The following is a 13,564-nucleotide window of genomic DNA, read 5'->3' on the forward strand; positions in this document are numbered from 1 at the left end:
CTTATGTACATAGGCAAGAAAATATGTACCTGTAAAGCTACTGTTCATTTCAGGGACGTCATCCTCCTCTTCATTCTCCGTATGCACTATGCCAGCATTTTGCATATCATTGTAAGACTTGGTTCGTTTGGGGGTTGACTGCTTGGAGCAGGACTGGAGGTTTTGCAAAGCATCAGTGTTATTCACATTCCCACTGAGGGGTTGGCTGGGAGGCTTGGGTGTTCCATAATAGTTACCTAGGCAATAGAAACACATTTGCATATTGTGTGTGTGTATGTTTTTAAAATGGAACAGATTTCGTTTCATTACAGAATTTGTCTTTCCCTCCTCCATTCACTACAGTCAAAACAATTTCACTCTCACCTACTATGAACAAATACTCTTCACTACCTTTCCTTCCTACCAACAGAAAGAGTTCCCCCTCCCCAAAAAAGAAGAAAAGCCCGACATTGTCTGCTGTGTTACCTTTTTGAAATGTATTCATGTTTAAATTTAAAAGCAGAACCAAAACCTTCCTTTTTGGTGTGCCAAGCATACAAGGACTAAAACAAAGACAACTGTGGTGAATAGCCAATCCCTTCCAAAAAAACAACAAAAAAACAACCAAAACCCAACAACACTCATTACATTTGAATTTCAATTAGTTGTAGTAGTTGTATTTAAGCATGCATGCTCCCACACAATGCTATGCCAGATTTAGAGTGAGCCCTACACAAAATAAAAAATTCATTACAACCATCACCCAGAAAAGTGATGAAAGATTGAGATGACCTGGATTAATATACAACTTCAGTGGGTGGCAGCGACATTTTTAAAAAGCAACATCTCTCCAAAAAGGAAAGTTTTTTGGGAGGTGGGGGAATGGCACCACTTGGCAGCTGCTTTGCCAAGGCAGGCTTTCAGCTGTCAAGGTTGCAAGTTCCAATATGGCACAGAAAAAAACTTGTGGGTTTTCCCCACTCCTGCTGTACTGGCGTGTGCCAAGAGCTTGGTGTGTGCCAAGATTTGTATGCAGCTGCCCTGTGTGGTGAATCACTGAACTACAGGTGACAGTTTCTGGGGCACTTGATGTCATTTCACCTGGGAAGATTTTCCTGGGCAGGAAAAGAAATCCATACAAGAAGCTTCCTAGTCTGCTTGAGCTTTGCTCAAACTTCTTCCGAAGCTGTAACAAATGGAGAGGCAGGGTCAAGGAACAAGCTAGAAGTGGGAACCAACTAAGGACACAAAACTGTATGTCCTTGGCTGGTTCTCACTTCTGGCTTGCTCCTTGACCCTGCCTCTTAGTTTGTCCATTGGTTTATTTGTTTTTTTAATTTCATTCTGTGCCATCTTGCTCCCAAAAAAGGGACCCAAGGAAACTTACAAACTCACAAGATAAAAATATTTTAAAAACAATTTTTAAAAAACAATAAAAATAACCCAGTTAAAACAGTTTAATATTAAAATTGAAAACATACAAAAGTTAAAAAAGAATCTAAAATACACACCTCATATACAAGCCATCCTATCATGATTTTAAAAAGCCTGCCAGAATAAAAGCTTTCTTTACTTGCCATTGAAAGGCCAGCAGGGAGGGGTCCAGCCTAGCCTCCCATGGAAGGGAGTTCCAGAGGATAGGAGCAGCCATTGAGAAGGCTCTGTATTGTGTCCTCTCACCAAGCAAGACTGTGATGGTGGCATGAACGAGAGAAGGCCTTCTCCTTAGGGCTCTAGCAGCTTTATATAGGGAGATACGGTCTCTCAAACAGTCTGGAGCTAAGACCTATAGGGTTGTGATTTATACCTCTCCTATGACTACTGACTTGTCCCACTTCTTCCAGTTCTTCCCAGCTCCTGATCTACTTCAGAACTCTTCTCATAGTCCAGATATAATAGCCTATGTAAACAGAGTTAAAAGCATAGGATCTTGCTGCAGAGTCTTTCCCTTTGCCTGGTCTCCCAGCACACATGACTAAACTTCCACTATTTTCTTTTTTGACCTCATCATAACCTTAACCATAATTTGTTCAGCCCAGAACTATAAACCAATTATTATTATTATTATTATTATTATTATTATTATTATTATTTATAGCGCTGTAGATTTGCACAGCGCTGTACATAAAAACAACAAATATAAAAGAGTAAATCTGCCTATGGCGTACAATCTAATTTTTATATACTCTGCTTCAGGAGTGGGTGATTGTACCTCCTCTATCCCACCCAGGATTGCTGAACTACAATTCCCAAGTCCCCTCGCCACTGGTTGATAGATTACAGTCCAACAACATCTAGAAAGCAATAGTTGTCCCTCTCTGCTTTAATCTGAAACCTATCAGTTATATACGTTGCACTACAGGCCATAAAAAAATGATATGTAATTCATGTGAAACAGAAGGAAACAAGTCCATGGACTGTTCCAACCTTGTAACAAATAGCTAGCAAAGCAGGAATGTTATATATGCACCACAAGAGAAAGATCAGATTGTTTTGGTAAGGGGCTTATTTGGCAAAATTATAGTACAAAGATTCTACTGTAACGGCAGTGGCAACATCCTATGGAAACTGGAATACGTAGTTTGGTGAGGCAATAAAACTTCTTGTTAGAAAATTCTAAACATCTCAGAAGGTATGGTGGTGAAAGTGGGATCATAAGGCTATAATTCAGTAGGGTCAAAGGCTCCAAGGACCTGATCACAAGGAGAAAGTCCATAAGTTATACGCACAGCTGAACACACACAGAGAGACACACACCCTGAGAGAGAAAGAGAGAGACTGACTTCTGGGCTAAACTTTAACTGAAACACCAAGTCTGGTGGGAACATGTTACAAATAAGGATGTTATTTGTAATGGAGCTACTTTCAAAAAGTGACATACACTAACAGTGCAAGGTGGTTTGTGTTTTTAGGATAAAACATTGTTTCGTTTTGTATCCCTCAGAACATGACTTTGGGGAAATATTTGGCAATTTTTATACTTTTAGTACCGTATTTTCCGGCATATAAGATGACTGGGCGTATAAGACGACCCCCAGCTTTTCCAGTTAAAATATAGAGTTTGGGATATACTCGCCATATAAGACTACCCCTCTTCCAACGCACACCAAATAAAAATTAAAAAAAAACCATCAGATTTGATTTCAATATGGTAATTTTAATTCAAATGCTTATGACATGCAGATACTTAGCAGGAAACCTTGTATACAAAGCCTGCTTAGACTGGATAGCTCTCCCTGCCTGCCCAGCCCTCCCTGTCTCCAAGACTATCAGAGCAGTAGTTGCTTTCATACGATCGCTGCATATGGCGGGGATGTGCCCATGGCCATTTTTTTAGCTCCACCCACCATATGCGGTGACCACAGATTCTCCAGTCTGCCCTATAAGATGACACTCAGCGTATAAGACAACCCCCGACTTTTGAGAAGATCTTCCTGGGTTAAAAAGTAGTCTTATACGCCAGAAAATACAGTATATTTTAAATAATTCAAGTAATGAAAAAAGTAATATACCACTTTTCAAATAAAAAATAACAACAAGAAGTGATCAGTGGTGTTACTCCCTTTGATGTCATCAGGTGTGGGTGCACAGAAAAGTCTGTGGAAGTGGGATTGCCTACCTTCCTTTCTGCATGCTTGCTTGCTTCACCCACCCATCCAGCCAGACAGCACCAGGCCATATCACTGATGAGGGACCAGTGCTACAGCCTCTGGAGGTCCCATTCAGGGCCTGGTACAGCTGCCTTACCAGGCTCTGAATAGAAGGCTGCTGAGGCGGGGGAGGATGCTGCCTTCAAAGGGTTTCTTCAGTGTCTGGCACGGCTGCTGGGTAAGCTTAGAGAAAGGGAGGCAACCCCCTCTTTTCACTCACCCGGCAGCCATACCAGTCTCACTGGGTGTACCACCCTGTTAGGCATACACCCCACTCTGCATGCCACCTAGTGTGGCTCATCCCCCTGCACCCACCTAATGACACATCTGCAAATAACTATTATCAATTAATAACTGACCATGCTATGCTCAAACAGCAATAAGGGTTTTAAGAATAACTTTTACTATATATTAAAATATTAAACACATCCAAATATTAATAGTCACAAGCCTGGAACAACTACAAGAGCTGTTAATAAAACCCTTCACTAGATCCAGTATACGCTGGGTATATTACAGACAGATGACTCACTCCTAATTTTACTTTTGTCAGAGATATCACCCAATGTAACATTATCAATCTTCTTTTAGCTATGAACTAACCCCTCAACTGTGCAAGGCAGATAAATATCAAACCATTACCTATGAGCAAATTTAATACATAAATGCTTGAAAGATGCTGGCGAAATGTCAGGAATAAACCTTTATAGAACATGGCCACATAGCCCGAAAAAACCACAAAAAACTATGGATGCTGGCCATGAAAGCCTTCAACTTCACAATCCCCTATTTTCTCCTCATAGATTCCATGAAGGGCACATTAGGTTTGGAGAATGAATGCTAGTCCAGCACTCTGATTACTACACTACATTGGCTTTAACACATTTGAGGGCCAAAGCTGACATATACAGGAAGGAAATTGTTTTACTCTAGCAGAAGTGCTGTAGGCCCAATCCAGACTGGGGAGCCCGGCAACCGAAAAAACACTGTTTTGCAATACAAATTGCAGGAATGGTACATCTAACCTGGATCAGGTCCGAGTGTAGCAGGGCAATGAGTTAAGCACCTCCTAGCTGTCCACACTTCCAAATGCAAATGGCTCTGATGGTACCTACTCTAAAGAAAAGGAAGGGAAAAGGTGCTAGTTGAGACCATTGTGGTGGAGTAGTTTGAATCCTGGACCATGATTCTGGAGACCAGGAGTCAATTCCCCACTGGGCCATGGAAACTCACTGGGTAACCTTGGCTAAGTAATACACTCTCACACCCAGTGATAGGGCCACTTTAGTCAAAAACTATTAGAAGGCACACAACGAGAGCAACAAAGATGCTAGCTACCTCTTTAAATTAATGTCTGCTTTGCCTGTTAATAGATTCAAAACACCAAGCTAGAACAATGACAGTAGTATTCTGCCCCTACCTCCTGCCAAAAAACCCCTCTTCTTTCAATCTTGTGGTATAGGGAGCGGGTACACTTGCTTTGAAGAATGATTCCATATCACTGAACCCTGTTCAAGCCAGTACAATGGCACATACAGGTTTCAGCTCTTCAAGAGCAGCAACACCTCATTCTTCATTTTGAATTTTGAATGCATGTATATGCATTATTGATTCAAAAGCAAGGACTTCTTCTGGTAAAAGCCTTAATGGGGATAAAGAAAGTTCTTACAGCAGCCTGAGCCTCTATTAGAGAAGTTATTCTCATGCTCTATATAATGCTGGGGTAGTTAATAGATGGCAAAAGGGAAAGAAGGAGACAGCAAAAAAGGGAAAGAAGAAAGCAACAGGGAGAGAAGACAACTACCATTCTTTATGGTGCCTTTCTGTAACACTGTTGTATTGATCTTTCTTTTACTCTGTTCTGGTTTATAGAGGAGACAGAGGTTGACAGCCCTGTAACAAATTCTTCAAGCTGGCTGCCCATTAGCTGGCATAATCCTTCAAGTGTTGCTCTAACTCAGCTCCCCTGCTTTTAAATAAGGCTCTGAAGTCAACATCAGTAGAAACTGGTATCCAAAGAAGGGTATTTTCAGTGATCTCTTTTCCTTAGATTCAAAACATTGATTGTTCCAGTTGCAAGACAGTAAAGGAAAAATGACACACATAAAACATAGTGAAAGGCTACATTCTACATTCAAATTCTCATCCCTGGGCTGGGCACAGGGGCAGCTGAACAAAGAAAGCAGAGTCCGTGCCACTGAAATCTAAATGACGATAATGCCCCCAAATTAACATTACAACAAATTCATATGCCCAGATTTGCAGTGAAAGGCAATCAGGGCAGCAGCCCTGGCACTGCCAAAAAGGGGGGAGGATACAAAAGAGGACAGATTCCAATATGCTTTTTTAATGTACGTATAGCTTCAAATCAGACATAATTATAAGTAAGTAGAAATACAAGTGAAAAATGAGATAAAGTGTGGCATAGTGGTGTGTGTGTTGGATCAGGGCTCTGGGAGACGAGGGTTCAGATTCCTGCTCAGTCAAGGAAACATACTGGACAGCCTTGAGCAAATCACATTCTCTCAGACTCAGAGGAATGTGATGGGAAAACCACACTGAAGAAATCTTGCCAAGAAAACGCTGTGATATGTTGATCGTAGAGTCATCTTAAGTTGGAAACTACTTGAAAGCAAATAACAACTACAGCAACAAAGAAATACAATGTATCTTACTACAATGGGGAAGAACACTGACTAGGTCAGGGGTCGGCAACCTCCGGCCCGCGGGCCGGATGCAGCCCGCGGAGGCTGTTGGAGCGGCCCCCGACTGCGGCTGCTGCTGCCGCCAGCGGTCGCGGCTTTTTGCCGCTCTGGACGCCGCCATTTTTTCATCCAAAATGGCGGCGAAGTCTCGCGCGACCTTCTCTGAGGTCGCGTGAGACTTCGCCGCCATTTTGGACGAAAAAATGGTGGCGCCCAGGGGCGAAGTCTCGCGCGACCACAGAAGAGGTCGCGCGAGACTTCGGCCTCCAGGAGGCCCGCTGCCGCCGCCGGAGCCCTCGAGTTGGGCTCCGACGGCGGCAGCGGGCCTCTGTGAGGCTGGGGCCGTCACTGGCGCCGGCGGGAGGGCTTCCAGAGCCAAGGAGGCTTCGCTGTAGCGAGGCCTCCTTGGCTCTGGCCGGCTCTCCCCGCCGGCGGGAGGGCTTCCAGAGCCAAGGAGGCTTCGCTGCAGCAAGGTCTCCTTGGCTCTGGCCGGCTCTCCCCGCCGGCGGGAGGGCTTCCAGAGCCAAGGAGCCCCTCTGCAGCAAGGTCTCCTTGGCTCTGGCCGGCTCTCCCCGCCGGCGGGAGGGCTTCCAGAGCCAAGGAGCCCCTCTGCAGCAAGGTCTCCTTGGCTCTGGCCGGCTCTCCCCGCCGGCGGGAGGGCTTCCAGAGCCAAGGAGCCCCTCTGCAGCAAGGTCTCCTTGGCTCTGGCCGGCTCTCTCCAGGCAGGGAAGGAAGGCGCGGGGGGGGGAGGAGGAGGAGGAGGAGGGAGGAAGGAAAGAGGAAGAGGAGGGAGGAAGAGGAAGGAAGGAGGAAAAGGAGGGAGGAGGAGGAAGGAAAGAAGTAGGAGGAAGAGAAGCAGGGAGGAAGAAGAGGAGGAGGGAGAAAGAAGAAGAGGAGGGAGAAAGAAGAGGAGGAAGGAGGAAGAAAGGGGAGCAAGGAAGGAGGAGCAGTGCATTTCTGTGTAGTTTCAGTGCATTTAATGCTAAAAGGTCTGCTGTAACAATGATAGTGGTGGTCGTGGTGATGGTGATGATGATGAGTGAGCTTGAGAGCCATGCAACTACTGTTTCTGAAGCTGAGAAAGTGTCACCTTCCAAAGCGTGTTTTGTGTGCTTTTAATGCTAACAAGTCTCCCTTGCTTTGACAATGATAGTGTGATGATGGTGATGATGATGAGTGAGCTTGAGAGGCAGGCAACTACTGTTTCTGAAGCCGAGAGAGTGTCACCTTCCAAAGTGTGAAATGCACAAATGTGCTGTTGTGTGTGTTTTGGAATGCAGGTTGGGGGTGTTTGTCCAGAAAGGGACCGAGGAGGAGAGGGCGGGCACACGCCTCCTCCTCCTTGCGGGGCTTCAGTGGAGGCTCCGCCCCTGGAGGGTGGCTCCACCCCTGGATGGTGGAAGCTCCACCCCCAGCATGCAGCCCCGCCCCCGGAGGGTGGAAGCTCCACCCCTCGGCTTCGGCCCCCCAACTTGTCTGAGGGACAGCAACCCGGCACCCAGCTCCAAAAGGTTGCCTACCCCTGGACTAGGTGATTGGTGCACTTACTGTGCCATCCTTGGATAACTACCTGTGTATGGGGAGTGGGGGGGGGAGAGCTTTAAGCTAGCCATGATTTGATTAATTTTTCCAACAGAGGCCTGTCTTCTGTTAAGACTTTGGGTCACCGCTTGCTTGTTTTAATAGGGAAACCAACAGATTAAAGCATGGCCACCATTAATGTTCCACAGCCCAGAGCCTTCTCTTGTGCTTAAACTTTCTCACCAAAATAGAACACGGGGCTATTAGAAGAGAACGGATAGTGAAAATTTTGTGTGTGTGAAGGAACTGGCAAAACTCTTGAGGATTCCTTGGGCAGGTTTACTCTTATCTATTTTATTGTTTGTATGTACAGCAATGTGCAAATTTACAGTGCTATAGAAATAAATAATAATAATAATAATAATGATAATGATAATGATAATGATGATGATAATAATAATAATAATAATAATAATAATAATAATAATAATAATAATAATGGTATGAAATCCATTGGGTCACCATAAGTCAACAGACAGCTTGAAAGCACATATAAACACCCACAGATGATGCTACCAAAAAAATATCCTTTTTTATGCAAAGCATTCTCTGAATTTTTTGCTTTCTACCCAGTCCCCTATCCTTTCAGAAATCTCATTGAGTAAAGCGTTTTCACACCCGCCTTCACTTTCAGTTGCAATTAAAGGTTAAGTTTGGTTTTCCAGCAGTGTGGAAAACCAAATGTCAAAACAGATGCCAAATGTTTCATGTCCCTGTATATGTCACCCATCACAAATAGTAAAGAAAACCCCTGATAACCTCCTCACATTCTTCCAATCCTTTTCCATCCTTGATAATTAACCATCTGGTGGGGTTATTCAAAGGCTTCATCCTCCATTAGAATGCCTATCTCCAAAATGAGAAGATGTTTATACATGTACATTATCAGATTTAATGTGCACACCGATTAAAATTAGGAATTACAAAATGAATGAATGAAAAAGTGATATCGGTATGAACATCTAGATGGATATCTTTAAAAGTGCTAGGTAATTTAATCCATGACTATAGAAACACTTATTTTTGGGGCTGTAATATGCAAGCTCTATTTATTAATGTTTGGATGACAAAACACAGATCTGATCTAGAGGTCTCTTGTTATACAGTGGATGTTTAATGGAAAACCTGGTTTCACAGTCTCCTCAATTATTTCCCATTTGTTTTTTCACCTCCTAATAATGTAAATTACTGCACTCATCCACTCAAGGAGTACAAGTGCTACCCTATGATTTAGTATAACACATCCACTGCAAATAATGAGAACAGTCAAAGCAAAGCTTAGGTACAACTGATCAGCCTACAGTCTGGAGACTATTCATTCAATGCTAAGAGGAAAAGGAGGAGGAAGATATTTGAGGAAATGCTTTTTGCTTTGGAAGTAATTTGGGATCTTAAAAGGACCCAAATATATCCCCGGTATGCCTAATCATCACAACCATCTTCTAGGTTAACACTGGGATTTTACAAGCATTTGCATAGCAACATTGCTGACATGCAGTCACCATCATTTTATGATAAAACATCATTTTTAAAACAATAATAACAACCCATTTTTAATTAACAATACTGTATCATGTAGGGGTTTCCAAATTACATAAGAAGTAAACTTCCTTGCTCAATCAAGAGTAACCAAAACCAACACCACTCCCCAAAATCCACCTGTGGGCGAGGCCGGCGGGGCTGGTTGCATGCCGCTCTCTCCCAGAAGTCCTCACGTGCGGAACAAACTTACTCACAGGGTGCAGTGGAAATAATAAACTTTTAATGGTAACTTTCCAACACCCTCACCAACAAAACTAAACAGGGGCCCAAACTTTGGGCTTTCCACGGCCACCTTGCCTCCAGTCCACCGTTCGCTCCTTAGGTCCTGTGGGCCTCGTCGGTAAGGGACCCGTGACCTCCTCGACAGGGCGAGCGTCCCCCGGAGTGCTTCTCAAGGGGCTCCAGTTATGCCTTCTCCTGGTCTTAGGGTACGGGGCCTACCTCCTACTGCTCCCCCTTCGGGTCCCACTATTCATCCTCCAGGTCCCTTTTTCCTCCCGGGCCCCACTCCTCTGCGCCGGAGTACGCGAAGTCTCCTTCCTCCCGGGGATTTCTTAGCCGTACCTCCTCATGTGGTCCTCGCCGCCGGCCCCCTGACCTTCGCTGAAGGGACCTGGGGTACCGTCCCGCTTGGGACTCCTAACCACCTGCTCTCTCCCTCTTGCGGCCGCTACTTCCCGACCCCCTCTTCCACTTCCATCCTCTCCTCCCACGTGCCTTTGCCCCTCTCCTTTTATCCCCCTTGGGACCACCCCTTTCACTTCCTCTCGCTCCGCCTCTTGCCCCCTCCCCTCCTGTTCTCCCACCTGGTCCCCATCAGCCCTCCCAGCTCTCTCTCTCTCAGTGTCTCCGCCTCACTACACCACCAAACAAAACACCTATCATTCGTCATGGTAGTTTCTTGTTCTCTGTCAAACAGATTTTAAAAACCACATATACCACAAAACCAATCATAGAACGGTATAAAAATGGATATCTTTCTGTTGAAAATCCCTAAGGGATGTGAAAGCACTATAAAACAAAGAAATTGCCAGGCATACCCAGCACTGAAAATCAATACATTATTATTACTGTATTTATTAACTTTTTATTCCACATTTTCCCTCCAACAAGTTCAAGGCAATGAACATTCTGCCCATTTTGAACCTAAAAACACTGTGAGCTTGTTTAAGATTGACTGGCAATGCCAGCTTCAGGCTTCTAAGGGTCCCTGGGCAAGACCTTCTCAATGGGTCCCCTTCTTCAGTGAGTTTATCTTTTCATTGTTGGCAGCTGCTGTTGTTCCTCTTCCTCACCATTGCTACAACTTGCTTACCTGGCAGGCAGAGAGGTAGTGAGTAAGAAGGCAGTGGTGTGCTCTGCTCTAGGACTGCCAAGCAAAGATAATCTCAGGTCCTGGGATTTCTGGGTCAAAATCTAAGAGTTAGGGATGGCCCCTTGGTAATGCATTCAGAATGGGCTCAGGTGATATCATTGAGCATTATGCATTAAGCAGCAACCATGGTTGTTTGTTGCTTATCATTTAAACACCAGCACATAGAACATAATTTCCTGTTTGGAAATTAAGACAGACATTCCAGCTAATGGTGCTGTTCTCTGAACAAGGTGAAATGAGTGGATTATTCCTTCTCACTTAGGGAGGTGGGATAAGGAAATATAACATATAGATTGCACCAAATCAAGGTCAACACTTGGAAATCGAAACCAAGCAGAATGTGTAAATTGCAGCAAGCTGTTCCATGAGCATTGGGGACTTGAGGGGAGTGGGAGGGAACACTGAGATCTCACAATCCCACTCTACTCCTTATCATCACTGTTATTTGGGCTACACAGAAGGGCAGGCAAATGAGCAGGATACAAAGGTAGTCTGAGTTCCTGTCTTGTGAATTCTCAACAAGGCACTTAGTCATGTTCCTGGTCCTACTGTAATTTAACTATTACACCATAGCAGCTTTCAAAATGTGTGGCACATAATATTCTATTATAGGCAATCATTTGGTTAATAGGCTAGATTCTGTGATTCTACAATGAAATCAATATATAAAACCACTGCTCTTAGACTTCGGTCTTTCAGATATTTTGGATGTCAGTATCCAGAACCCCTGACTCTTTTTCATGCATCTGAGAGTTGAATGTTTGACAACTGCTGCTATACAGCATTATGTTATTGGAAAAGTAAAAATGTCACAATAAGTACATTCCAACTCTTGAACTACACACAATTGTAACAGCTCTTTTTCACATGAACAATATTTAGCTGGTAAAAGGAAATTCGAACAATATATTCTTCACAATTTCAATACTTCTGAACTTAAAAGAGGATGGCCAAACTTGTGTTAATATAAAATTAATTAGTATCAGAAATAAGCTGAATAATCACCATCACCATCATTCCTATCTTCACTGTGAGCTTTTTTAAAAGAGCAATTAAAATATATGGAACATTGTAAGAGGCAAGATAACTAGTATCATCAGAAAGAAAATATTCCAAAAGAGATTGTTGAACATCTTTCAAGATCCAAGTCTCAGAGTCTAACACATAGTGACTTACATAAGATAAAAAGAACTTATTATTGTATTAAACTGGCTTTTCACTGCCTTGAGTTCCTGTATTTCTCAGCTTCTGGCCTTATCAGGGATGTGCATTGTCTGCATGCCACACTTCAGATAGGCCAGAAGCTGCACTTTTTGGCCTGTTTTAGGCCTATGATCCTGTGCCAATCTGAGTAAAGGCATTAGAAACTGTACCTTAGAAATATGCCTCTATTGTAGGGATGAAATGGAAATTAATCAATTTCCTGGCTGGGGTCAAATTTTGGGTTCCCATTCCAAATTGCAGGAACTTCCTTTATGTTCCCAGCATAACAGAAACTGCACAGTTTTTGAGAACCGTGCAAGAGTTTGAGTGTCTGCACAGCTTTACATTCATATTTGTTTTTAGCATGGGCAGGGCATTATTCACTTACACTGTTTTTCATTATATATTTGTGCAAGCCAAATGATACACAGCAGGAAAAGAAACTTGGGGTGACTGAAGTTGCTTCCACACATGGTTTTGATGTTCAACATTGCTGATTTTGCACAACATGTTTGTTACAGGTAAATGGATGACTTTTTAACTTGTTATTTCTGTGCTGTGTGGGTTAAGATGCTATCCGCATGGTGAATAAAAATTATTTACTCTGTAGATAACTATACTTCCTTGAGAAGACCAATCACTAATTTCCACATCTCTATTTATTAAGACCACAAAAACCATACGAGTTCATATATACTTCCTTCTTAAACCATGACTGCAGTGTTATAAAAATACCACAATTCTGATGCAATAAGATACAGCTAAGTTACTTCTGTGCATAACTGAACAAGAGGGGAAAACCCAAGGCCATAAAATCAAGAATAGAGAAACACTTTCCACCCAAGGGCCACAATCCCTTACAATTAACTGTGAATCTCATGTAACCACTGGTTGAATCCCAAACTCTCTGTCTTTATCTCTCTCCTTTTTTAGCTTTTCACATGTAACATTCAACCTATGTACACTGTATTGTCCTTTATGATCTGTATCAGGTGCAGGTGTTCAAATATAATGGAAAGTATATTCATACAGTTGTTTCTGGCTTTGTATTGCTGTTCAAGCTTCTTGGCTATCAACAAGAATAAGGAAATTTGGGTGTGGTGTAACCAATATTTCTTTCTTTACAATGTAATTACAGTCGCCCCTCCATTCTCGTGGGCTTGAGATCTATGGTTTTGAATGTTCATGGAGGGGTGACCTCCATTAATTTCATTGGGGCGCAACCCATGTGTACTCATCACCATGTGCACCATTCAAACCTATGGGGCTTGAATATTGGCAAGTCTTCATTTTGCGGAGGGAGGTCCAAAACAGATCCCCCATGAAAATGGAGGGCCGACTGTATTTGTAATACTGCTGCTGGCACCCTACACAAAGATACATCCCAGCATGTTCAGTGGGGCTTGTCTATGTGGCCCTTGGGTGGAAAGAGTGCTATTTGGGGGAAAAAATACTATTTCTTCTACCTAAATAATTAGCAGTAAAATTAGTTCAATTGTACAGATTTTTTTTTTTTAAAAAAAAATATT

At 43.2% G+C, this 13,564-nt stretch overlaps 1 protein-coding gene across 19 annotated transcripts in view; it reads right to left on the minus strand.

Annotated features, from left to right (window-relative positions):
* Positions 1-13,564, minus strand: part of LOC149321295 (membrane-associated guanylate kinase, WW and PDZ domain-containing protein 1) — a 607,636-nt gene that overhangs the window by 141,411 nt on the left and 452,661 nt on the right. For all 19 annotated transcript variants that reach the window (XM_089519146.1, XM_089519138.1, XM_089519129.1 and 16 more), the window contains exon 4: positions 30-236. In XM_089519146.1, the coding sequence (XP_089375272.1) occupies positions 30-236 (207 nt within the window). The remainder of the gene's footprint in view (positions 1-29; positions 237-13,564) is intronic.

This window comes from Sceloporus occidentalis, unplaced genomic scaffold (assembly GCF_023333645.1).
Source record: "Sceloporus occidentalis isolate IW3139 unplaced genomic scaffold, rSceOcc1.0.p SCAF_1, whole genome shotgun sequence".
NCBI classification, from domain to species: Eukaryota; Metazoa; Chordata; class Lepidosauria; order Squamata; family Phrynosomatidae; genus Sceloporus; species Sceloporus occidentalis.